This window comes from Pleurodeles waltl, chromosome 3_1, assembly GCF_031143425.1.
Source record: "Pleurodeles waltl isolate 20211129_DDA chromosome 3_1, aPleWal1.hap1.20221129, whole genome shotgun sequence".
NCBI lineage: Eukaryota > Metazoa > Chordata > Amphibia > Caudata > Salamandridae > Pleurodeles > Pleurodeles waltl.
This window is the reverse complement of record NC_090440.1, coordinates 352,163,893-352,191,726: the sequence shown is the minus strand read 5'-3', so window position 1 is coordinate 352,191,726 and position 27,834 is coordinate 352,163,893. Positions and strand designations below refer to the sequence as shown.

Here is a 27,834-nt window from a genome sequence, read left to right as displayed (position 1 = left end):
TTGTGGATTTCCCCCTGAAAATGGCATCAACAAAGGGTTTGTAGTGCTAAACTCAGCAGCTTCCTAGCTTTCAGGAACAGGCAGACTTGAATCAGAAAACCCAATTTTTCAACACAATTTTGGCATTTTACTGGGGCATACCCCATTTTTGCAATTTTTTGTGCTTTCAGCCTCCTTCCAGTCAGTGACAGGAATGGGCATGAAACCAATGCTGGATCCCAGAAACCTAACCATTTCTGAAAAGTAGAGAAAACTCTGAATTCAGCAAGGGGTCATTTGTGTAGATCCTACAAGGGTTTCCTACAGAAAATAACAGCTGAAAGAGGAAAATATTGAACTTGAGGTGAAAAAAACATAAATTTTTCTCTACGTTTTACTCTGTAACTTTTCCCTGCAATGTCAGATTATGGAAAGCAATATACCGTTACGTCTGGTGGACTCCTCTGGTTGCGGGGATATATAGGGCTTGTAGGTTCATCAAGAACCCGAGGAACCCAGAGCCAATAAATGAGCTGCACCCTGCAGTGCGTTTTCATTCTATACCGGGTATACAGCAATTCATTTGCTGAAATATAAAGAGTAAAAAATTGCTATCAAGAAAACCTTTGCATTTCCAAAAAGGGCACAAGATAAGGTGCTGAGGAGCAGTGGTTATTTGCACATCTCTGAATTCCGGGGTGACCATACAAGCATGTGAATTATAGGGAATTTCTCAAATAGATGTCTTTTTTACACACTCTCCTATATTTGGAAGGAAAAAATGTAGAGAAAGACAAGGGGCAATAGCACTTGTTTTGCTAATCTATGTTCCCCCAAGTCTACCGATAAAAATGATACCTCACTTGTGTGGGTAGGCCTAGCGCCGGCGACAGGAAACACCCCAAAGCGCAACGTGGACACATCCTAAATTTTGGAAAAAAACGGAGGTGTTTTTTGCGAAGTGCCTACCTGTAGATTTTGGCCTCTAGCTCAGCCGGCACCTAGGGAAACCTACCAAACCTGTGCATTTCTGAAAACTAGAGACCTAGGGGAATCCAAGGAGGGGTGACTTGCGGGGCTCGGACCAGGTTCTGTTACCCAGAATCCTTTGCAAACCTCAAAATTTGGCTAAAAAAACACATGTTCCTCACATTTCTGTGGCAGAAAGTTCTGGAATCTGAGAGGAGCTACGAATTTCCTTCCACCCAGCGTTCCCCCAAGTCTCCCGATAAAAATGATACCTCACTTGCGTGGGTAGGCCTAGCGCCTGCGACAGGAAACACCCCAAAGCGCAACGTGGACACATCCAAAATTTTGGGAGAAAACAGTGCCTACCTGTGGATTTTGGCCTGTAGCTCACCCGACGCCTAGGGAAACCTACCAAACCTGTGCATTTCTGAAAACTAGAGACCTAGGGGAATCCAAGGAGGGGTGACTTGCGGGGCTCGGACCAGGTTCTGTTACCCAGAATCCTTTGCAAACCTCAAAATTTGGCTAAAAAAACACATGTTCCTCACATTTCTGTGGCAGAAAGTTCTGGAATCTGATAGGAGCCACAAATTTCCTTCCACCCAGCGTTCCCCCAAGTCTCCCGATAAAAATGATACCTCACTTGTGTGGGTGGGCCAGGTGCCTGCAACAGAATAAGGCCCAAAACCTGAAGGGATAGAAGGGATAGCACAGCAAGTTTATAAGGGCATATTCTTTTATACATCTTTAGACAGACTCTGCTTTGGGGACCCACATAAGTGAGGTGTCATTTTACTTGGGAGACTGAGGGGAAAACTGGGGAGTAGGAATTTTGTGCTGGAGCGGTGATCCTACTAAGAAAAATCAGGAAAATATGCTTTTTTATGCAAATTTTGAGGTTTACAGAGGAGTCTGGGTAAGAAAATGTTGGGGGAGCCACACAAGCCACACCTCCCTAGACTCCTTGGGGTGCCTAGTTTTAAAAAGTTTCTGGGTTTTGTAGGTTTCCCTACATGACGGCCGCACCCAGGACCAAAAACATAGGTGGGCCCTCCCCCCCAAACACAGGTATTTTTGGAATATATCACTTTGATGTGTGCACATACGTCCGTGATGTGCCAAACACTAAAATTGTGAAAAGAAACACACTTAGGTTATGTGAAGAAGACCCTCACCCACCAACCAAGTTGGTGGCATGCTTCATCATCGGGGTCCCACCCGAGGCACCTAGCGTGTCTCAAGTGTGCTGCGACGCCTGATTACAGCGGAGCAGGTTTTGTCATTTGTACCACACATACTGGTTGGATTTGGCACGAGGGTGAGTGATGGTTCAGTAGATCAAATTTTATTAACAAGAGATTTCACAAAAGTGAAATGCACTGGTAATAACTGAAAGGCCAAAAAACTGAACCAATGACTCACAGCTCGTGAGCTGTAAAGCCACGACAAGGCACCAACCGCTTTACAGTCCGTTCACACACCTTTCATACATGACATGCACTAGACCAGGGATACTCAAAGTACGGCCCGCGGGCCTCATGCGGCCCTTCTGACCTTTACATGCGGCCCCTGGGGCAACAGGAGCACTGGGCAGCTGTTTGCTCGACTCCACACTAACAAAAATATTAAATAAACACACACTCATTTATTTCAAACTTAATTGGTGTTAAAGAAAGGAAGTAACTAGGGACTCCTGCACTTAAGAAACGCCTTAATTTTTAAAGACATCTTGCAGCATAAGTGTAAAACTAAGACAGACTCTTCAAAATTAATTAAGTGTATTTAGTTAACATGCAGAACCTTTTCGCCTTAGTACTATTTATTTTATCAGTGCATTTTTAAACATAAATTGGGAAACATTAATTATTTCCCTAACCCTGAGAACACCAACAATAGTAAATTATAGAGGCAAGTCACTTGGTATGTGCACTTTATGGGTGGCCTGAGTTCCTATCATACATAAACAACATTATAATTTATTAAATCAAACATAGAAGCAGGTTTTATACAGCGCACACCATGAATCATGTATTTCAAGGTCTTCTTAAATGTGATAATGCAGAAAAAGGAGGGAAAGTGACACCAAACAATTGCCTAGGATCACACAATTTGAAAAGTGGGTAAGCCGGGATTAATTCCAGGTTTTCTGGTTTCCCATTGTTTATTTTAGCCACTAGATTTATATCCTTTACTTCCCCTACACCTACCTTGCCACCAATCCCCCTAGTCACCCCACCCAACCGCCACTGCCCTAGCATCAATGCGGCCCCCAGGCACGTCACAGACCAAACTTTTTGGCCCCTGGGAAAATGTTTGCGAGTACCCATGCACTAGACCATTCATGCCGCCAGCCACGGGCCCAGCACATTACAAGACTCGCATCCACAGATAGCGCCAGTCAAGGGCCCATCACTTTCATACGCCCACATGCCTGATACAGCAATCACACCAGCTGATGAGTGTGTGGACTGGCGTTTGGCCGGCACTGCCAGCCAAGCGCCACACCACCAGCCAAGCGCCACCCCACCCACACCACCAGCCAAGCGCCACCCCACACACACAGCCAGCCCAGCGCCACCCCACACACACCGCCAGCCAAGCGCCACCCCACACACACCGCCAGCCAAGCGCCACCACACCCACGCCGCCAGCCAAGCGCCACTCTACACATGCCATCCCCTTTTTTTTGTTTTTAAACAACAAAGAAACCACTAATCATAAATTAGTACAAAACTACAAACACAAAAGCTCTAACTGAATACATGACTAATGCCAACCGTGAAACCGAACATATAAAAATATAAAACACCAGTTTACGCTCACGGAATTTCCCAATAATTCTTATGTGTGCGGTAGCTCCTGAAACAGCCACCCACACACAGCCCAGGCTTTGAAGGACAATCAGGGCAGTACATCCTAGTCTCCTTCCTGATACCTCTTCGAGCACAGACTCTACATCTCTTAGCAGGAAAGTTTTTTTTGGCTGTGGGAGGAATGTGCTCAGCAAAGTGACGATCTTTCAATCTAGCCACATCCTCCACCACTGCTTCTCTAGGAACTCTTGCCTGTTCCAGCACAACAAGGCTAGCTATGATAGACTCCTGAAATTTCACAAATGTCATCCTTGACTCTGGAGAACTATCCTTAAACACAACAAAAGCATTAAAAGTTGCCAAGTGGAACAAGTGAAGCGCTAATTTCTTATACCACACATAAGACTTACGAGCAGCAGTGTAAGGTTCTAACCTCTGATCTACTCTATCAACACCACCCATGTGCTTATTATAGTCTAAGATGCACACAGGTTTGCGCACTTCGGCAACCTGACCCCAAACAGCCACAGGTGAAGTACTCTCATCATGGATGGTGCTTAGCATGTATACATCCCTCTTGTCTACAAATTTCAGAGCTAGCAGCTCATCATTCCGCAAGGCACTGCACTGTCCCTTCTCAAGTTTTTTACAGACAAGCTCTTTTGGATAGCCTTTCCGATTAGAGCGGATTGTGCCACAAGCAACAGTGTCCACTCTGAACAACTCCTTGAACAACCGAACTCCAGTGTAGAAGTTATCTACATATAAATGGTGACCTTTGTTAAACAGTCGTCTACCAAGTTCCCACACAATTTTCTCACTAACTCCAAAAGTGGGAGGACAACCAGAGGGGTCAATATTGGAATCCCTACCAGTGTAGACCCGGAAATTATAAACATATCCTGTACTACTTTCTGACAGCATATACAATTTAATTCCATACCGTGCCCTCTTGCTAGGAATGTACTGCCTAAAAACCAAACGACCCTTGAACAGGACCAAAGACTCATCTACAGATATTTCTTTCCCTGGAACATAGATCTCTGAAAACCGATCTACCAAATGATCAAGGACAGGTCTAATCTTAAAAAGACGGTCAGAATCAGGATGATCTTGTGGCAAGGCTAAAGCATTATCTACAAAATGCAACATCCGAAGAAGAAGCTCTTACCGGTTACGACTCATGATGGCAGGAAATATAGCAGTTGCCATCAAGGGACTAGTAGACCAATATGAAGACAGCGACGGCTTCCTTATCAGCCCCATCAAAAAAGTTAGACCCAAGAACTTTTTCAACTCTTCCAGATTTGTGGGAATCCACCGGCTAGCTCTAGAGTGTGGCCTAAGTCTGTCAGCGTTGTCCCTCAAAAACTGCTCTGCATACAAATTAGTCTGCTCAACAATCTCTTCCAAAAATATATCGTCCATAAACAACTCAAAAAAGTTGGCGGGCAAAAAGTTTTCCGTATTAACTCGACACCCTGGAAAACCAGTAAACGCAGGCAACTGTGGCTGCTCCATGTTTGGTGCAACCCATGCGTCAGGTCTTCCAATGGGAAGCCTTTCAGCCGCTGGCTCCTGCACCATTGGCACATCACTGTCCTCCTCTAAAACAGGTCCTTCATCAGCACTGAGAGTGGCTTCATCATCAGATGATTCATCTCTGACAGAAAATTCGCTTCCAGAATCCTGCACTTCCTCCTCTGCCTCAGATGCAGAGTCAGTCTCATATTCATGGTCAGAAGATGACTCAGAAAGCACACTAACAACCTGCTGAGCGGTCATCCTACGGCTGGCATGATCCTTCCTACAAAAATTAACTGGACAAATACACCACCAACAACCAGCACTGTGTAAGATAAGTAACAAAGTATAGGTTTATCACTAAGAATTATAAACTCAAAAACTATACTGCTCACTTGCCTGAAAAAGCTTGACTCACCAGCAACTACTCTGCACAGCCACAGCAATCACCAACGATATCCCACTAAAAAGAGAAAAAAAAAAGCAAATTAGACATAAGACAACACAATAATCATTGTGCATAACTCTAAGGACAATTTCACACACAATCCTGCATTCAGTACACCACCTACAAACATGTCATTCATGCATTGCAACAATACTCACTTGGAGTAAATTTATTTACTTACCTAAAACATGCAACTACGCAAACCGCAGGACAACTACTGCCAAAACTGCAACAAGCCACAGCAAAGTCAGCAAAAGCTTTGAACTAAAACAAAAAGGAGAAAAACTGTTATTATCATAAAAGCAAATACTTCGCCAGTTGACAAACACTCCGCCACTAACCATTTTTTCATTTTCCCTTGTGTCTAGTCTTCTCTGCTTGGGGGAAGATGGGCCTAAAAAAAAATAGGCCAATCTACCCCCAAGGGGAGGGGGCAGAAATCGCCCAGATTACATTGCACCCTTTGGGGGGGGGGGGGGCGACCCTTGCCGAAGGGGCCACACCCCCACACAAAGCACACACACACACATAGTATCCCTGGCGCTATGGGGATTCTGCCCCCCTTGGGGACAGAAAGGCCTAAAAAATAGGCATATCTGCCCCCAAGGGGGGCAGAACTGCCCAAAAATACATGTGGGCCCCTGGGGGCGACCCTTGCCCAAGGGGCCGCCCCCCAACACAAAAAATAAAAACCAACAATAAAATCCCTGGTGTCTAGTGGCTTTCTGCCCCCCTTGGGGGCAGATCGGCGTAAAAATAGGGCCAATCTGCCCCCAAGGGGGGCAGAAACGACGATAAATACATTGCGCCCCCGGGGGGAGCGACCCTTGCCCAAGGGGCCACCCCCCAACACAAAGCACACATACAAACATATCTTTCTGGCGCTATTGGGATTCTGCCCCCCTTGGGGGAAGAAAGGCCTAAAAAAAATAGGCCTCTGCCCCCAAGGGGGGCAGAACTGCCCAAAAATACATGTGGGCCCCTGGGGGCGACCCTTGCCCAAGGGGCCACCCCCCAACACAAAAAATAAAAATCAACAATAAAATCCCTGGTGTCTAGTGGCTTTCTGCCCCCCTTGGGGGCAGATCGGCCTAAAAATAGGGCCAATCTGCCCCCAAGGGGGGCAGAAACGACAATAAATACATTGCGCCCCTGGGGGGAGCGACCCTTGCCCAAGGGGCCACCCCCCCAACACAAAGCACACATACATACATACTATTTATGGCGCTATTGGGATTCTGCCCCCCTTGGGGGCAGAAAGGCCTAAAAAAAATAGGCCTCTCTGCCCCCAAGGGGGGCAGAACTGGCCAAAAATACATGAGGGCCCCTGGGGGCGACCCTTGCCCAAGGGGCCGCCCCCCAACACAAAAAATACAAATCAACAATAAAATCCCTGGTGTCTAGTGGCTTTCTGCCCCCCTTGGGGGCAGATCGGCCTAAAAATAGGGCCAATCTGCCCCCAGGGGGGGCAGAAACGACGTAAAATACATTTGCCCCCAAAGGGGAGCGACCCTTGCCCAAGGGGCCGCCCCCCAACACAAAAAATACAAATCAACAATAAAATCCCTGGTGTCTAGTGGCTTTCTGCCCCCCTTGGGGGCAGATCGGCCTAAAAATAGGGCCAATCTGCCCCCAGGGGGGGCAGAAACGACGTAAAATACATTTGCCCCCAAAGGGGAGCGACCCTTGCCCAAGGGGCCGCCCCCAACACAAAAAATACAAATCAACAATAAAATCCCTGGTGTCTAGTGGCTTTCTGCCCCCCTTGGGGGCAGATCGGCCTAAAAATAGGGCCAATCTGCCCCCATGGGGGGCAGAAACGACGTAAAATACATGTGCCCCCAAAGGGGAGCGACCCTTGCCCAAGGGGTCGCTCCCCTACACTAGTATACATTCAAAAGAGAAATCCCTGGTGTCTAGTGGGCATTCCTGCTGCCCGATCGCATCGCGATCGGGCAGCAGGAATGCTCAAAGAGACATCGAGGGAAAGGAAAACCCTTTCCTTTCCCTCGATGCCTCTCTCAGAGCACCCCCACCCCGCACGAAGGTGAAAAACTCACCTTCTCCCTTAGACGCGCTGGAAGCAAATGGCTTCCAGCGTGTCTTTCCCCCTTTCCATGAAATCAGCGCGCAATCGCGCGCTGACGTCATGGGGGGCGGGGGGCGTGAAAGGGGAAGTGATTCCCCTTTCAGCCCTGGCCTGGGGGTGTTGGGGGGCGGCCCTCGGGGGAAGCGCTAGCGCTTCCCCCGACTGCCAGTCCCAGGACGTAATGGTTACGTCCATGGCGCCACACGGGCGCTGCCATGGACGTAACCATTACGTCCCTGGCGGGGAAGGGGTTAAGGAGTGTCAATGGAGCCAAAACCAGTGAGAGCGCATCCAAAACTGCAGGCTGATCAATATTAGGGAGTAGGCCTTGACAAAAGAAAAATCGCGGCCATCTAGCCTCCTGTCAATATGGAGTAACGTCCCTCCATATCTGTAATGCTACTCGTGGCCTAGAAGGAGACGCCCTGTTTTACCCAGATCACCAACCCCCCACATCCCGCACAGGCAACCGCAGCGCACGCGCTCTCTCTCTCTCTCTCCTCTTTCTCTCTCTCCTCTTTCTCTTTCTCCCCCTCTCTTTCACTCTCTCCCCCTCTTTCTCTCTCTCTCTCTCTCTCCCCTTCTTTCTCTTTCTCCCCCTCTCTTTTCTTTCTCTTTCTCCCCCTCTCTTTTCTCTCTCTTTCTCCCCCTCTCTTTTCTCTTTCTCCCCCTCTCTTTTCTCTTTCTCCCCCTCTCTTTTCTCTTTCTCCCCTCTCTTTTCTCTCTTTCTCCCCCTCTTTTCTCTTTCTCTTCCCCTCTCTTCTCTTTCTCTTCCCCTCTCTCTTCTCTTTCTCCCCCCTCTCTATTCTCTCTCTTTTTCTCCCCCTCTCTATTCTCTCTCTTTTTCTCCCCCTCTCTATTCTCTCTCTTTTTCTCCCCCCCTCTCTCTCTTTCTCCCCCTCTCTCTCTTTCTCCCCCTCTCTCTCTTTCTCCCCCCCTCTCTCTTTCTCCCCCCCCCTCTCTCTCTCTCTCTCTCTCTCTCTCTCTCTCTCTTTTTCTCTCCCTTCGCCCCATTCATCCAGCTCTTGTGAAGAAAGCACAGAGTGGGTTCCCAGGAGGAGTATACTCCATGAATCGAAGTATCGGTGGACAAATTCAGGTGTTTGTGGGGAGACCACACGCAAATCTTCGCTCCGGTCAGTATTCAAGGTGGGATGGGGCCAGAAATGACAAACCGACCAGTTATTAAATATCCATTCTGACTCTATTAGAAATCTAAAGATCTATATAAATAGGGACATGCAGTTGTTGATCCACAACTACTATGGCTCACAATCAAAAAACACAATGTGCAGATTGAAAGATGTATACAATTGCTACATTCTATCAGAGGTGTCAAATTCCTATAGCCCAGCACCTAGCACATCTTGTTTGGGGTCACCAACAAGTTTTCATGTTGGGTGCCAGTTTACAGGGAAGGGAACTGTCTGCAGCTCAGGTTATTTATGCCCGTATACTAATGCTGTTGGAACTTGTATTTATGGTTCATTAATGCAAATCCTTTATTATTAGGGTGAGCACTCTAAATAAATGTTGTAAGCTCACACTGCGCTACTGATAGTTCCATTAAAATGAATATGTACACACACGTTTCAAAAGTTTAACAATAGGAGGATATGTATAATGCTCCAGAAATGCTCTCTGAATAGATGCAGAAGTTTGAAAAAGCTTGTAAGCAAGATTGATTCTTTGCTTTCAAAATGAAATGTTCAGGAAATAAAATGCAAGCAGGAAAATGTTTTGCTAAATTAATGTGAAATTTTAGGTACTATTTCTTTGAAGCATCATTTAGTAAAATATGTTGATGCATGCTAGTATTTCCAAAAATATTCGTAATGGAAAATCAGTGTAACCAGTTTCTACAATATTATGGGGAACATGAAAATAAGCATTGGCAAAGCCAACCGATCCAACATTGGTGGTCAGTCTTTTGGTTTTGTCAATGCATTTCTTGTTTTGACATGACTTTTGTAAAACTTTGTTGTGGGAGCTGCCTGGCCCTCACCATTGAAACAAACATTGGCAAAAAGTAATTTGAGGTCTCAAAAAGCACACATTGCCACAGTAGTTTGTGGCACTGAACAAAACAAACTACTTTGTGTGCCAATATGCTCCTTGTGGAAGAGCAGAATGCTGTTGCTCACAGTAAAGGCAGTGGATAGATGGGTAAAGTGAGAACAATTATTTTAATAAAAACAAAAGGTCTCGGTTAACAGCAGGCCTAATTAGTGGCCCAATTCTTAAAGAGGTTTCAAAAGTGCACCAATGCTATATGTCTTTGCATTAGAGCAGAATTATGGCTTTCATGAATTCACAAGACTTGACAGAAATAGACCAGGAAATTGTACTCCTTGAAAATATTTGAGACTTGTATTTTAGCACAAGCAAATAGATATGCTCATGCAAACATCTATTGAGCGTTTACAAGTTCAATTTCCCTCTAACCACTTTTTTTCTCAACCTTTGAAGAACTTCATTTTCTGCCCTTTTCTCAGTATGGGAAAATATCAGAAAAGAGCTGGCAAAATAAGGAAATTGCAAGTATTCAAACCTACTATAGTATTATCCTTGTACAATCAGATAGTCTATTACCAGAGCTGTTATGTAATGAAATTGCTTCCATAATTTGTTGCCTCACTACCTGGTACCAAAGGGACAAGTAGACCTTTTTTTTTTTATTTTTTTTTTTAAACACAGGACAAGTAGATCTACGAAGCAGCCTGTCCCATGGGCAAGCAAACATTTTATTAAATTCCACACACCTGCGTCTATGGCATGCAGAATTGTACTGATTAAATGATTGTGTTATTCAGTGGTTTATATCTATTTAATAAGATTTCCACCCCACTCAGCTTACTTTTCATTGCTAAAATGATATCATTATTGACCAAACTTGATTAAGGTGGTGGTAAAACCAAGACTAAGCTGGGATAATTTACACTGCCATTCATGAGGGGATTTACAGTACCTGATTTTAAATAAATACTTTTTATTGCGCTGCACAGTCCCACTTGCATGGTATTGGTTTTAACTACGATGCTGCAAGGGAAAGGGACCAATTGGAAGCAGGAGAGTTGAGCACCTGTATCACTTAAGCAAGTTCAACTAAAACAGGTGAACAAACTGGTTGATATGGTCTATGACCAAGTCGGCCAGAATAGAACACCTCTACCCCCCAGCTCTTAAGCCCCTTAATAAGTCTGTGCTCCCTTTAACATTAGCTAAGGGTGTTAGTAACAGAATGGTGAGAGCCGGCCTCTTACATGTGGGTAGGTTGTTTGAGGGTGGAAAGTTTCTAACATTAGAGCAGTTGCAGGGAAATTGTGTTTAATATGCTGGAGGTGTTTGCTTTTTTTTCTGGATGAGCCAGCTGAGTTTCCTCCTTGCTCACACTTCATTGCAGCTCCGGAAACTCATTGGTGAGTTGCCTGACTGTATGGATTATATTTGAACTGCATAACGGCAACTGACAGTTTGGCCCTGTTGTGAAAAAGGGAACAAGATTTATGCCTGAGCCTGCAAATAGTGTTGTAGACAAACGCAGTCCGTATCCATAAACTACAGCAACAAATGTATTCACTTTAAATTTCTGAATAGATTATACTGCTCCTTAAGCATTATACATAAAATACACTCCTCTAAACCCTCATATTGTGTGAGATGCTCAAGAGGCCCAACCAGATTCTTTCATTTAGCAGGAGAATGCTGTTAAGGTTTACTGGTCTGAAATTACACAAGCCATAGGAGAGATATTGCACGTGCACATAGAATGCTTCCCCAGACTGTTACTGACGAACAGTTTTAAGCCCCTCCCTTGCTTCAACACAGTCTGGCAGGGGCGCTGATACTTTTGGCAAAACGCACAATATTACACTATTGGATGCCCCCTATACTGAAAGACTATTTGGAAGATGCTGCCCTGAGATGGCAGAAGTATACACCGATTTGCACGTAAACCAGGCAAGACTCGGAGAAACTTGGGGCTCAATTAGACAGTGCCTAGATAGCAAATGTGAAGCTGATGCTCCTCCATAGAAATTTGGAGGGGTAAAAGTGTAATATGTAATAATAATAATAAGCGTTTCTGAAGACTTGTCATAATGGTGATTGTATAAAACCTTATTTATAATGATCTGTGCTATGGGAGTGATAAGCAAGCTTCAAATTACTCACCAACTGTTATATGTATAATGCCTAACCCCAATGTTTTGCCATTTTGCAGAGGATACTGTACTGGTATGTTGAAGATTTACATCCATGCTTATTGTCACTGCTCGATTTATGTCTGTGGTATACGTTTTGTTTATTTGTATTGTTTTTCTTTTTTTTTTTTTTTTAAGAAAACAATAAAAAAAAGTAGGCTGTTTCCATGTGTTGTCTGCCTTTGAAGAAAGCCATTCCATTTCATACTGATTTTGCAAAGGCCAAGACTTTCTAGTCTGAGTAATAATGTAATAATGGTAGTAGGCCTTTCAAAGGCTGTCACCAAATCCAGAAGCAGGAGTGCTACAACACGTTTTTTGACCATTGTATGTTTTAGGTCATCCCAGATGATATCTGGGCTGATTCTGTTACTCTGCCATGCCTACATCCAGAGTGTTGACCAGAGATAAAGTAATTTTCTTAAATGAAGTTCAAGTGAAGTGTGAAGAACTGCTCCCTCAATCAATTAACCCAGGAAATTGCCATTGGAAATTGGTCTGTAGTTCTTCTTGGCTACTGATCTGGTACAAGCATTCAAAAGAATGCCTTTGAAGATTTTTGGTAGAGTTAGATCCATTGGGGACCTAAAGATTGCTTGTTTTGCTAAAATTTCATATTTCCTTATCTGAGAGTAAGTTGAAAAAAGTAAGCGGCTGTTGATGGATTGAGTCTTAGTTCATAGTGGGTCCTCTCTCTTGCTTGTGGAGTGCTTCATGCTTTCTTCTTGTGATGCCTTTCTGGTTCTTTACTGTTCGTGATAAACTGATAAATTGCTTGAGATTGGGTCATCTAAGAGCGAAAGCACTCAGGTTTACGAAATTCTGTGAGGATCCATTATAGTTCTTTGATGGGCAGTGCACATCCACTATACGAGTGGTGTAGGTTTGGTTGCTGCTTTCTAACCTTCGCAAAGGTAGAGAGAGGAGGGTTTTATCTTCCTCATCTCTCAATTTGAGTTTGATCTTGTTGTTGCTCCATGGTATACTTTACATGCATCTTGTTCTAGTTTGTTTTTAATGGAATCTGACTTTACAAGCCTTTTGTAGGCCAGTTGTAGAAACTCTACGCTTTGAGTAGTTGTTTGTTAGGTGGAGTTGAATGTGATGTAGAAGTCCAGTATTGGGAGGTCACTGGTACACAGCTCCAAGGTATACTCAGGATCTAGATCAGAATTAAACATTACAAGAACTAGTTGGAGATAATTGAGGCTGTCCGTTAAACGTTTTGACATTCATTTGTAAAATGCAAGTAGTACACCTATGAGAGATGTTTACCTGCAAATTTCATTTTTCTGTTTTCCCAATTTCCAGACTGACGACGGAGAAGATGACCTGAAAAAAGGCACACAGCTGTTAGAAATTTACGCTTTGGAAATTCAGATGTACACAGCACAGAAAAATAACAAAAAACTTAAAGCACTATATGAACAGTCCTTGCACATTAAGTCTGCAATCCCTCATCCACTCATCATGGGGGTAATTAGAGGTTGGTAGTTCATTAATATTTAGAGAAGTAAAAGAACGTAAAGCATGACATGTTAAAGAAATAACAGCAAGTCGATGACCAACTGTACGGATTGGAGAGGGGAAAATATGTATTTTGCCTCTTCACACTAAGACTAGTGCTTTGTGTAAATGCTTGTGTAAACCATTCTGAACTTACCTTTTCCGAGCGAGCTAAAGATGGTGTTTTCAATTTCATTGCTGTCTGTGGTTTATCTAGAGCACTACAACTTTGCACTACCTATGAAAATTGCAGCTTTAAATATTAAAAGTGTATTCGCATGGCAGTCAAAAATTTAGGCCCATTCCCTTCATTAGGTTTTGCCTGCCGAGTGCTTGTGCTGTGCTTGTGAAATCTATTGTATTTAATATAAATGTTAAAAGGGACTTAGATCCCGCCCTTGCTTGTCATTGGTTTGTGTGCTTGCCACTTATTTTTCCCCTGTTTATATTGGTTCTAGCATTCTGTTTTCCTCTTTCCCACCTCTGTTTCTCTTGTCAGTGTCCTATGGCCCAGGTACTGTTTTCATCCGCTTTGTTGCAGCTCGCTTTTTTTGAGAGTGTCAGCACCTCTGCTTGCTTTGTGGGAAGCCAAAGCTCCCATGACCACACACATTCACCAGTCCCCTGAGGCCGAAGCTGGGAGCCACTCTAGTGCTCCCTTTTGTTTGCACAGCGCACTCACTAGTCCACCCGGGACCCAAGCAGGGACCCACTCTAGTTAACTATTGCTTTGCTGTATTAGTCGCACAATTGTAGCGTTCTGATAACTGCAGGCGGCGCGCTGTCCGAGCCCAACTGCACCGCATAGAGGGATGGTGCTAGCGTGCGCTATGCTAGTTATTAACAGGACGCTAATTCTAAATAAATGTTGTAAGCTCTGACTGCACTACTGACGGTGGTTGCAGTTAAAAAACATGTCAAAAAATGTGTGCGCACATTTGCAAAGTTTAAAAATATGAGGCAACGTGTAATGCTCCCAGAATGTTCTCCGATTCAATGCAAATATTTGCATAGGCTTGAAAGCAAGATTGATGATTTTTTGCTTTCAAAAGAAAATGTACACAAAAAATGCAATTGGGGGAAAAAAAGTTTTGCTAACATACTGTGAAGTTATAGGTATCATTTCTTTGACGCATCATTTAGTAAAATGTGTTTATGCATGCTAGTATTTTAAAAAAATATTCATAATGGACCATCAGTATAACCAGTTTCAAAAAGATTATGGGAAACATCAATATGAACAAGCATTGGTAAAGCCAAATAGCTCAGACATTGGTTATGTAATTGCGTGTCTTGTTTTGACATGGCTTTTGTAAATCTTTTTTGTTGTGGGAGCTGCTAGGCCCCCACCATTATAACAAGTATTAACAAAAAGAAAAAAATATTTTTTGGTCTCATAAAGCACACATTGGCACAACAGTTCCTGACCCTGAACAAAACTACTTTGTGTGCTGATATGCTCCTTGTGAAAGAGCAGTTTGTGATCATTGTAATGTAATGTAATGCGGATTGTCTAGTGCAGAACTTGTCACACACGAGGGTCTTTGCATTAGTGCAGATTGGCATATTCCATAAATTCACAACTATTTAAAGAAGTAGACCAGGAAATCGTACTCCTAGAAAATAGTTTTCAAATGTATTTTAGCACAAGTAAATATGCAGGTGTGGATTTGCTCACGCAAAAATCTGTTGAGCGTTTACAAGTTCACTTTCCCTTTAACCACTTTTCTCCCTACCCTCGGAGAAGGTTTACCACTGAACCTTGTCAGGAGTAAATTTCCCACCTTTCTCAGAGTGGGAAATGATTAGAGAAGAGCTGGGTAAAAATCTTAAAACATGCAAGTTAGTAGGTATGCACAGACTCAAAAGGACATTCCAACCCTGGAACTATTGCTTACCTCTACCTCCAGCCCTAGTGTGTAGATCTGCGGAGAGGTGACAAAATAAGGAAGCTGCTAGTATTCAAGTCCTACTTATAGTATCAGCCCAGGTATAATTAGAGAGGCTATTTTCAGATTTCTTATATAATGAAATTGCTGGCATAATTTGTTGCCGCACTACATGGCACCAAAGAGACAAGTAGATTTTTTTTTTTACAGGACAAGTAGATTTATGAAGCAACTTGTCCCATGGACAAGTATACATTTTATTAAATTCCACACCCCTGATTCATGCACCATTCACCCTGCACAGAGAGTACTCACGCCATTCTCCCTGCACTCAAACACTGCTCATACACCTGTTAACATATTATTAATCCAATAGGTGAAACGTAATGCATTTACCAATGCTTGTTTCTTTTGCTGGTAGTGAATGTGACACAAAACTTCTCCAGTAGTTTTTTCTTTGAGACCATTTACAGTAAAAATGTTAAAATGGTTTCACTTGAACATGCACAGGGCTCAAGCTTCACAAAGATAGAGGGCTATGGAAAAAAGATTTCAGGAGTAGGAAGCACAAGCATGAGTTCTCGTAAGCCTGTGATAAAACTACATTTTGATTCTGTTTCAGGATCAAGTATTACAATTTGGAAGAAAGAGTACCATTAAAGGGCCTTTTGTGATTGTAGAATAGTTCAGTAAACGGTAAATGTTTTTTTCCTTCTCTTTCACTTAATGCTGTTGTACTCTTTGGGGCCTGTAGTTGCGTATCACTCTAAAAATGTACACAATAAAGTTGCATAAATGCTGCTTTATCGTGGTAGACTTTAATGTCCATGGTTAGTTGAAAATGTTTTATATAAAACTGTCTAACTAAATCCCAGTCATAGAAATGTTCCCTGCAATTGTTTGTACCTTTCTTTCAGAATGTGGAGGTAAAATGCACTTAAGAGAAGGAGAATTTGAAAAGGCACACACTGACTTTTTTGAAGCTTTCAAGAACTACGATGAGTCTGGGAGTCCCAGACGAACTACTTGCTTGAAATATTTGGTCCTAGCAAACATGCTGATGAAGTCTGGAATAAATCCATTTGACTCTCAGGAGGTAGAGCTATTACCTAAAAGTGACGCTTTTAATACAAGGCCTTGTTTCTTTATTCTTGTAAAACTAAAATATATTTTGTTGTTTAGGCTAAGCCGTACAAAAACGATCCAGAGATCCTAGCGATGACCAATTTAGTAAGGTAGGAATGTTAATTTCTCATAATAACTAATTCATGGTACAGTAAACATGTACAGAAAACGTTTAGTTGAAACACAAAAACCCTTTTCTAGTTCCTAAAATAATGTTGAATCTCATATTTATGTAAAAAAAAGCCACATGATGACAGTTTCTGTATTCTGATTTCTAAACCATGCCTCTGAATGCTTTTGGTTTCTCAGAATTCTTCATGACTTTCTTGTTTGTCCTCTTAGTGTTTGAAACTGTGAATTGACTTTTTTTAAAATCTTTTATCCCCTTGAAGTGCCTATCAGAATAATGACATCACAGAGTTTGAGAAAATCCTTAAAACAAATCACAGCAACATCATGGACGATCCCTTCATAAGGGAGCATATTGAAGGTATGTTACTAAAACAATGTTTCTCTTTGAAAATTACACTCACCCATTCCAGTAGAGTTAAAAGAGGGATAGAATGGGCCTAAAAAGACTACCAGCCTTTATCCTAGAACCCCCCAAAGAAAGCAAAACGCTAGGAATGTGGAAAATTACGTGCCCCTCGATTTTCCAGGTCTAGACCAATGGATCCTTCGAGGAAAGGATGAACAGGGTCGGAAGAGTTACTTGAATGAAATTACATCTCTAAACTCTATGTTGTATTTTGTTGAATTAATGAAAGTCAATAACATTGGAAGGTCGTAGCATAAGGAAGGTTTGAGAGAGTTAGCAGATGCAATCACAGGTATTTGGACTGGTATGCAAGTTCAGACAGGTTTGTCAGTCCTGACATTTCACGAGGAGAACACAAGGCTACTAATAAATGCTTGCATCCTGTCCATGGAATAGTTTCTTATTCACAATCCACAAGTCATGTGCAGGAACTTGTGATAAAACAGGTTGCTGAGCTATTAGTAAGATTTTCATAGATGCCTCACATCTGCAGGGTGCCTTCTATGAACAACACCCAGTGTCTGCAGTTAGTGTATTTTACCTCTGCCTAAACCAATAGGTTTGGGAGACAAACCACTGACCTGTGGCCTATATGGTAGCCTGGCACTGCTGCCTCCCTGTCTCTGACTCTTTTACCTCTCATATGTCTGCTGGCCTGGTGTGATGCTTTACCTGCTCATTCACCCCACCTTGCTTGCGCACCCTTCGGTTTCCTTCCTGCTTACACCATTCCTGTACTTCCCTGCAGGTACCTTGCCAGTGCTGCCTCCCTGCAGGCACCTTGCCAGTGCTGCCTCCCTGCAGGCACCTTGCCAGTGCTGCCTCCCTGCAGGCACCTTGCCAGTGCTGCCTCCCTGCAGGCACCTTGCCAGTGCTGCCTCCCTGCAGGTACCTTGCCAGTGCTGCCTCCCTGCAAGCCCCTTGCCAGTGCTCCTCTCTGCAAGCAATTTGCCAGTGCTGCCTCCCTGCAAGCACCTTGCCGGTGCTGCCTCCCTCCATGTGCCTCATCAGTGCTGCCATCCTCCATGCACCTCACCAGTGCTGCCTCCTTGCCTGTGCCTCTCCAGTGCTGCCTTGGTTGTGCCTTTTTCTCTGCATGTGCCCTTTCTTCTGCCTCCTACTCCATGCCCCTGTGCTACCCCTGCACTTCTCTGATCCCTTCAAGGACATTCAGTTAGGCACCTGGTGTTCATGCCCTTAAGTCTATTTAACCTTCAAATTATTTTTCCTCTCTTTTGCTTAGTGCTTACCTTTATACCTCTGTCTTTCGTACTACAAGTACTCCTAGGCTTTCATGTTCCCTTAATTGTAAACGTGGTGTTTTCTTTCCTCTGCATCTTTGCAGGAGCAAAGTTGACGTGTTTTGCATGAGTCAGCATAGAGAGGAGTTTGTTAATCCTTCGGTTTGAAGGGCAACGTGCAGTAGCTTTTTTGCGTTACGTCTTTTATAAATATATTACTATGTATTTTACGGTGTGTCCTTGGCTTGATATTTTGCACCTGTATCGCTAGTGTCTGGCGCCAGAAACTGAATCTTTGACTCCTTGAATTCCCAGAGTAAGAGAAAAGAAGCAAGTGTTTAGCTGTGAATTAAAAAAAAATAGCTGAATGAGAGCAGGGTTCTATGGGGTCTCGACAGCTGAAGTGTGTTTAAATGTATATGGCCTGCCAGAGCATATGGGACCTCTCAGAAGAATATTGGATATTAGGATATCAGTCCTAGTACAATGACTCCAGACTGCACTGTGAGAAACAGGTGAGGCTCCCTGCAAGTGAAGGGCATTGTTGAAGAGTTCTTTATCACCACCAGTAGAACTTGTGTGGCCATCAACTGGATAGGAGACCATTGAGACAGCAAATTATCAGGTGACTCAGTTTGTATTCTCAGCCAGTGCATCCTCTCCCTGCAAGATGCATTTGAATGGTACATGTAAAGTGTTTTTTTTGTGTCCGAAATGTAGGCCTTAATAGTTTTGATATGAGGTTCAGGTTTCCATTCAGTGTAGCTGGAATCCACAACAGGCTCTCCTACTCTACAACTGCTGCCATCCATAGTATAGCCCTTGGCACATAACATAACTAAGTTCTAGGGGGCATACCCCAGCAGTGAGGTAGGTGTAGGAAATTCATATAAGCTATTAAGGCCATCCAAGCCCAACTACTGTGTACAAAACATGACCCAAGTTTCTTTCACATTGTGTAGTAAATGTTTATAAAAAAAAATGGAAAAAAACTACGACTCCAAAAAAAAAAATGGAAACATACTGTGCTTTATTGGGCAAAGGTAAGTGTACCTGGAGCAAGTCAATGGGAATCATCCTGCTAAAGTAGAGAGGAGCATTCACATTGAGGTGGAGGCGGTGGACTCGTAAGTGTTTTTTAGGATTAAGCGAACTGAAGCATTAAGGAGTAGTAAGGGGTTGGTAGTGTTCAAGATTGGCAGCAATAAGGGGTACTAAGGGGTTTTTAGGGTTTAGAGAAAGGTAGCACAAAGGGTTAATAAGGAATTTTTAGGTTCAGAGAATGATAGTGTTGGGTAGTGAGGCATTTCTATGTTCAGATAAGGGTGTGCAGAGTGTTAGTAAGATGTTTTAACATTCCGGGAAGGGTAGCAGTAAGGGTAGCAAAAGGATGGTACAGTTCAAGGGTGGTACATTAAAGGATAGTTGGGGGGGAGGGTTTAGAGTTCACTGCAGAGTAATGTCAAGGGGTAGGAAGGGAGTTTTAGGATTCAGGGAAGGAGGGCAGCATTAAGGGGTAGTTAGTTTTAAGAGTTCAGGGATGAGAAATGTTAAGGGGTACTAAGAGGTTGTTTAGGTACAGTTAGAGGAATCCAATGCATGTACTAAAAACAAACAACTTTTAGAATTCAGCATGTTTTGAATTGTCAGAGATAAATTATGGACAAGATGTTATCAACTTGACAATTTAAACTCTTATGTAATGTTTTAAAAGTCAACTTTGTTACGTACCACTGCTGGGAGATGAGCATGTGTAGTCTGCAATATTTTCAAAGGTTTGTTGGGTGGTGCCTCCTGTTGGCAGCAATGTGTTGTCAAGATCATTGGAATCTTTCGTAGGAGCTAATCTGAAGCAGAACCAATATTAGTGACTTTCAGTTGAACAACCTGCTAGCAGTTTTTCAACTTCTTTACATGTAACATTTTGCATCTACAGCAAATACGAAGGCCAAGATGGACTACTTATTTTTTATTTTAGATTTCTTAATACCTCAAAGGTTTAGCCCACAATATATGCAACATCCTTGCTGTTGTATTCCATATGATCCGACCGATTTTCCAACAGTATAACATTAGGAGTAACAATATAGACCTCTACCTGAGCATCCTCCTACAATGTTGTCAGCATTGGCATGCCACAAGAAGGTGCTGCACTGTTCTTGCAGCCTAATCTGTAAATTGACTTTAATATGAAAATACATTGTTTTGATTTACAGAGATATCTAGCTATAAGGAAACCATGGATTACTACAAAAATAACCAAAGTTCAAAATTAATATCTAATTGTATCCTTGTTAAATTTAATCCCATAAGATATGAGATCTATTTTTCTACTCCCTAAGATACAATCTTACTCCAACTTTATTACCTTACCTGGAGTCCTGGTCATTCGGTTATATTCCCAGGTGATTAGTTTGGTTCTTAAGAAACCTCTTGAATCTGTGATGTAACGTTAAAATTGACAGTCTCCTGATTTATGAAGAGTTTAATTGTTTCTTTTTTTTTTCCTTCTTTTTCAGAGCTTTTGCGGAACATCAGAACACAAGTGCTAATAAAGTTAATTAAGCCTTACACAAGAATACATATTCCTTTTATTTCGAAGGTATTTCATGTTAAAATATTAGGCACACATTTTAATACAGAGCTTTAGCTAATGTGCTTCTGTTTTATTCTTATTTTTTAAATTGTTTATCATACTTTGTCAGTTGCTTGACATGGCTGCTTTTTGGTCACACAAGCATGTCTGTAGTTTGAAATGCACCTCTCCTGTTTTTCCATTCTGCTATCATGCTTGTTCCAGGCGTCGTGAAATCAGTTACAAATCGCTTTCCATAATTAACACAGGTCTTCATGGTTTCCCCATGCATCCCTAACCGCATACTAAATGGCATGGATCCTGTGAACTGGTCAGCAGCCTCCTCTGGTCCTGCCCTTTTTTTTGCCTCATATGTAGAATATTCAGAGGTAATTTCCCACAGCCGGCAAGCAGCTATCTCCAGAGGGTTGTGGCCAAAAGTCCATATCAGCCTGGCAAGGAAATTGACTTTCCCAGTTAATTAAATCAGGTCATACAGGGCAGATGGCAGGGATTCCTCCAGCACAGCAGGGACAATTTAGCTCCTTTCAGATTGGTTCTGAAGTGCCAGCTGTTTTTTCACATTTCTACTGATAATCTGAAAGATTCCGGTAGTCACACTTTTTTCCCCAAGTGTGATGTATTTCCTGTGTTTAGAGAGATGGCATTGTGGTACTCCCAAAAACTTGTACCTGTTAAAATTCAGCAGGGTCAAGAATAACTTTGTTGCGAAGGATCTCATCTGCCTCTCAAATCCTCCATTACTAACCAGTTTAGCCCAGTCGACTTTAAACCTATTCCATCACCTTTTATTGGCTTTATCCCATAGACTAAAGTCTAGAATGGATTCATTCATAAAAAAAGAACCTAGTGTTAGCAATGCTCTTCACTAACAGATGATAACCTAGCCAGTCTTGGCCCTTTGTAGTGATATGCTGGCCTGTGGCTTGGGAAAGGTCATTAAGAAGTGTGAATGAAACTGACCTCTCCTCATGTATTCATTTTTTTAGAGCCAGCTGCCACACTTTAAAGGCTTATATAATTGAGTCCAGCAATTTCAATAACGAAATGGAACAAAGACATTAGGAGAGGGGGGATAGGGAAGGTGAAGGCAAGGGGGCATTTATGTGTTAGGGTACAAAGAGGGAATCCGAACAGAATGGGAACGGTTTGACCACAACCGGGATAAGTGGTGGCTATAAGATAATGGGAGGCAGAGGTGATGGGATGGGATATACATTTACATAAAGGAAGGTAGACAAGATGGTGCTCAGCCATGGATACATATAAACATAAAACAAAATACCAGAATTTGATGTGAGCACAAAAAGATAGCCAGCATAAATTGGTGACAGCTGGGGGAGCTAGGACCAGAAATATAAATTCAGAGAAACCGTCTGTAGGAAGTTGGCTCTGTATGTGTTATTTCAAAGTAAGAAATAGCATGCACAGAGTCCAAGGGTTCCCCTTAGAGGTAAGATAGTGGCAAAAAGAGATAATACTAATTCTCTATTTTGTGGTAGTGTGGTCGAGCAGTAGGCTTATCAAAGGAGTAGTGTTAAGCATTTGTTGTACATACACACAGGCAATAAATGAGGAACACACACTCAGAGACAATTCCAGCCAATAAGTTTTTGTATAGAAAAATATATTTTCTTAGTTTATTTTAAGAACCACAGGTTCAAATTCTACATGTAATATCTCATTTGAAAGGTATTGCAGGTAAGTACTTTAGGAACTTTGAATAATCACAATAGCATATATACTTTTTACACAAAACACATATAGCTATTTCAAAAGTGGACACAGTGCAATTTTCACAGTTCCTGTGGGAGGTAAAGTAATGTTAGTTCTTGCAGGTAAGTAAACCACCTACGGGGTTCAAATTGGGGTCCAAGGTAGCCCACCGTTGGGGGTTCAGAGCAACCCCAAAGTTACCACACCAGCAGTTCAGGGCCGGTCAGGTGCAGAGGTCAAAGAGGTGCCCAAAACACATAGGCTTCAATGGAGGTAAGGGGGTGCCCCGGTTCCAGTCTGCCAGCAGGTAAGTACCCGCGTCTTCGGAGGGCAGACCAGGGGGATTGTGTAGGGCACCGGGGGGGACACAAGTCAGCACAAAAAGTACACCCTCAGCAGCGCGGGGGCGGCCGGGTGCAGTGTGCAAACACGCGTCAGGTTTCCAATTGTTTTCAATGAGAGACCAAGGGGTCTCTTCAGCGGTGCAGGCAGGCAGGGGGGGGCTCCTCGGGGTAGCCACCATCTGGGCAAGGGAGAGGGCCTCCTGGGGGTCACTCCTGCACTGGAGGTCCGATCCTTCAGGTCCTGGGGGCTGCGGGTGCAGGGTGTTTTCCAGGCGTCGGGATTTCAGAGTTAGGCAGTTGCGGTCAGGGGGAGCCTCGGGATTTCCTCTGCAGGCGTCTCTGTGGGGGCTCAGGGGGGACAACTTTGGTTACTCACAGTCTTGGAGTCGCCAGAGGGTCCTCCCTGTAGCGTTATTTCTCCACCAGTCGAGTCGGGGTCGCCGGGTGCAGTGTTGCAAGTCTCATGCTTCTTGCAGGGATTGCAGGGGTCTTTAAATCTGCTCCTCTGGATACAAAGTTGCAGTCTTTGTTGAACAGGGCCGCTGTTCTCAGGAGTTTCTTGGTCTCTTGGAAGCAGGGCAGTCCTCTGAGGATTCAGAGGTCGCTGGTCCTGGGGTAAGCGTCGCTGGAGCAGTTTTCTTTGGAAGGCAAGAGACAGGCCGGTAGGACTGGGGCCAAAGCAGTTGGTGTCTTCTTTCTTCTTCTGCAGGGGTTTTTCAGCTCAGCAGTCCTCTTCTTCTGTAAGTTGCAGGAATCTAAATTCTTAGGTTCAGGGAAGCCCTTAAATACTAAATTTAAGGGCGTGTTTAGGTCTGGGGGGTTAGTAGCCAATGGCTACTAGCCCTGAGGGTGGGTGCACCCTCTTTGTGCCTCCTCCCAAGGGGAGGGGGTCACATTCCTATCCCTATTGAGGGAATCCTCCATCTGCAAGATGGAGGATTTCTAAAAGTCAGAGTCACTTCAGCTCAGGACACCATAGGGGCTGTCCTGACTGGCCAGTGACTCCTCCTTGTTATTCTCATTATTTCCTCCGGCCTTGCCGCCAAAAGTGGGGCCGTGACCGGAGGGGGCGGGCAACTCCACTAGCTGGAGTGCCCTGTGGTGCTGGAACAAAGGGGGTGAGCCTTTGAGGCTCACCGCCAGGTGTTACAGCTCCTGCCTGGAGGAGGTGTTAGCATCTCCACCCAGTGCAGGCTTTGTTACTGGCCTCAGAGTGACAAAGGCACTCTCCCCATGGGGCCAGCAACATGTCTCGAGTGTGGCAGGCTGCTAGAACCAGTCAGCCTACACAGGTAGTTGGTTAAGGTTTCAGGGGGCACCTCTAAGGTGCCCTCTGGGGTGTATTTTACAATAAAATGTACACTGGCATCAGTGTGCATTTATTGTGCTGAGAAGTTTGATACCAAACTTCCCAGTTTTCAGTGTAGCCATTATGGTGCTGTGGAGTTCGTGTTTGACAGACTCCCAGACCATATACTCTTATGGCTACCCTGCACTTACAATGTCTAAGGTTTGGCTTAGACACTGTAGGGGCACAGTGCTCATGCACTGGTGCCCTCACCTATGGTATAGTGCACCCTGCCTTAGGGCTGTAAGGCCTGCTAGAGGGGTGACTTATCTATACTGCATAGGGTTGGCATGGCACCCTGAGGGGAGTGCCATGTCGACTTACTCGTTTTGTCCTCACCAGCACACACAAGCTGGCAAGCAGTGTGTCTGTGCTGAGTGAGGGGTCCCCAGGGTGGCATAAGATATGCTGCAGCCCTTAGAGACCTTCCCTGGCATCAGGGCCCTTGGTACCAGGGGTACCAGTTACAAGGGACTTACCTGGATGCCAGGGTGTGCCAATTGTGGATACAAAAGTACAGGTTAGGGAAAGAACACTGGTGCTGGGGCCTGGTTAGCAGGCCTCAGCACACTTTCAATTCAAAACATAGCATCAGCAAAGGCAAAAAGTCAGGGGGTAGCCATGCCAAGGAGGCATTTCCTTACACCGTCTAAAGAAAGAACTAAATCTAAATTGTAAGGGAAAGGGGAGGAAGCAAAAAGATGAAGTAGGAGAGCAAAACGGTGTTCAGGAAAGTAACAAGGTAAGGTTAGTCTCCTAGTGGAAGAAAGTGACCAAAGGGTGGGTTTCCGAAATGCTAAAGCTTTGGAAAAGAGGTATTCGCCACAGGTGAAATAGGAACTGAGAATGGCAGCATTTTGTAGACATGACACCAAAAACACGGGGTAAAGATGAAGGAAGGAAGAAACCTAAAGAAAAAAGTATTCTGGCCTTGTGAGACTTCAGATGAAGTGAGCGAAAAAGCTTCCATGATTTGATAGCTACTATTTAGAATGACGTAGTTGTTTGTCCATGAGGGGTACTGTGAGAGGAGAAGAAAAATAATCAGAGAATCACCAGCACAGAAGTGGCAACAAAGTAAAAGGAGAAGTAAGTGAAGCAAGAGGAATTGTGTGGATTGAGAACAGAGTATATCAGTGTTACCTCTCCATAAAAGATGTGGACACCTCATTAATTCAATTGAACTACCTCTGGCACCATTAGTTCTATATAATAGCTAATGGGAGACAGCTGTGAAAATGAAATTATTCTGTAATTCCTCTTAAGCCCGGATTGCCTATAGGCTGTCATGTTTGTGTTAATAACATTTACTGAACTCTAGATCCAAGTTAATAGTTCAGTACAGCTATCTGAATGAGCCATTATTTTTTGCAGTGCATTTATCAGAGGATCATGCAGCCTGTAAGTTATCATTTGTTTTCAGACTGTGGATATGAATTGTCCTGCTCCATAGACACAACTCATCCCTGGGCAGCATGATAGGCTGACCTGTGCAATGACCTATCTTGAAAGGCCCTAGTTCTTACTATTTTGACAGTTCAGTGAAGCCTAAAGCCCAACATGGAGTTGCAATAGTCCCACGTTTTGCAAATCAGGGACTACTTCTGACTACAGCAGTAGATTCCCCTTGGCCCTTAGGTAGGCACAAGTGTGCCAATGTGCAATTAAGAGTGGGATAACAGTCAGGTGGTGTTCCACAAAGCTCTACTCTGCTTACCCAGAGAAGGTTCACATTTGGAATGTGATAATCTATCTGTGAGAGAGCCAAGGTTTTAAAGAGAATGGGTTCCCTTTGGAGGAAGCTGGCCTGGTGTGTGGTCAACACTTATGGTGTTGTCACCTTATACCAGGTCCAGGCAACCCCTATTAGTGAATGCAGACAGGCGCAGAAGACAGTGTCTAGGACGCCAGGGCTCTCTAAAGGTAGCTGTGGATGAGCAGCCAAGACTAATGTAGGAGGAGTGCAAAGCACATGCAATACCACAGCAGACACACTCTCGCTCTCTCTCGCGCGCTCTCTCTCTCTCTCTCGCGCGCGCGCGCGCGCGCTCTCTCTCTCTCTCTCTCTCTCTCTCTCTCGCGCTCTCTCTCGCGCGCGCTCTCTCTCTCTCTCTCTCTCTCGCGCGCGCTCTCTCTCTCTCTCTCTCTCTCTCTCTCTCGCTCTCTCGCGCGCGCTCTCTCTCTCTCTCGCGCGCTCTCTCTCTCTCGCGCGCTCTCTCTCTCTCGCTCTCTCTCGCTCTCTCTCTCGCGCGCTCTCTCTCTCTCTCTCGCGCTCTCTCTCTCTCTCTCTCTCGCGCGCCGCTCTCTCTCTCTCTCTCTCTCTCGCGCGCGCTCTCTCTCTCTCTCTCCGCGCTCTCTCTCTCGCACTCTCTCTCTCGCACTCTCTCTCTCGCACTCTCTCTCTCGCACTCTCTCTCTCGCACTCTCTATATAGATATATATGTTCAGTGGCATGTGAAGCTGCATATACACATGCTATGCATAGTCCCCTCAACCGGAGGCAAGTGTGCGCACACACACATTCACTATAGATATATATGGTCAATGGCATGTGTAGCTGCAGATACACATGCTATGCATTGCTTCCGCCATCTTGTGTTGGTCCTGGAGTGTTACAAGTTTTTTTCTTCAAAGAAGTCTTTTCGGAGTCACAGGATTGAATGACTCCTACTCTCGGTCATACTGCGCATGGGCATCGACTCCTTTGTTAGATTGTTTTCTTTCCGCTGTCTGGTTCGGACGTGTTTCCACTCGCTCCGAGATTTCAAATCTAAAACTATAGATAACTTTCTTTAACTGTGGGTATTGTTTTGATTGCGCCTTTCATCTATAGTTGAGCCAATAGTACTGTTGAAAAACTATTTTCGCCCTTCTGGGTGTGAGTGCCCTTCTCGGGCCTACCGCGTCGAAGACTGATGGATCGGACTCCATTTCGATTCTGTCCTCGCTGCCACGTGAAATTTCCATATACATATCAACACCTGATACGTAATCTGTCTCTCTCGCCCGATCACGGAGAAGAGGATTGTGAAGCCTGTCGATTGTTCCAATCCAAGAATACGCTACGTGACCGGAGAGCCAGGAGATTGGAGATGGCGTCGAAAAGTTCTGAGTGTATCGACACACTTGAGGAAGTACAGGCGCAGATGACAGTTTCCATTCAGGACTTAGGAGTCCCCCATTCAAACCCATGCACTCTTGCACTATTCAGTTTCTAACATGGAAGGTTGCTTTCTTGGTAGCAGTTACTTCCTTGAGAAGAGTAAGTGAAATTCAGGCATTTACTCTAGAAGAACCTTTCTTCCAAGTACACAAAGTAGTACTTAGGACAAATCCAAAATGTTTGCCTAAAAGTGGTTTCACCTTTTCACATTAATCAGTCAGTGGAATTGCCAGTCTTCTTTCCACAGCCAGACTCTACTGGTGAAAGAGCTCGCCACACTCTTGATCTCAAAAGAGCTCTAATGTATTACGTAGCCAGAATAAAGGACTTTAGGAAAACTAAAC

General features: G+C 44.0%; 1 protein-coding gene across 2 annotated transcripts in view; it reads left to right on the top strand.

The window, feature by feature from the left end:
• Positions 1-27,834, top strand: part of COPS2 (COP9 signalosome subunit 2) — a 221,018-nt gene that overhangs the window by 126,276 nt on the left and 66,908 nt on the right. For both annotated transcript variants that reach the window (XM_069222508.1, XM_069222507.1), the window contains exons 7-11: positions 13,336-13,510; positions 16,337-16,515; positions 16,602-16,654; positions 16,937-17,034; positions 20,843-20,925. In XM_069222508.1, the coding sequence (XP_069078609.1) occupies positions 13,336-13,510; positions 16,337-16,515; positions 16,602-16,654; positions 16,937-17,034; positions 20,843-20,925 (588 nt within the window). The remainder of the gene's footprint in view (positions 1-13,335; positions 13,511-16,336; positions 16,516-16,601; positions 16,655-16,936; positions 17,035-20,842; positions 20,926-27,834) is intronic.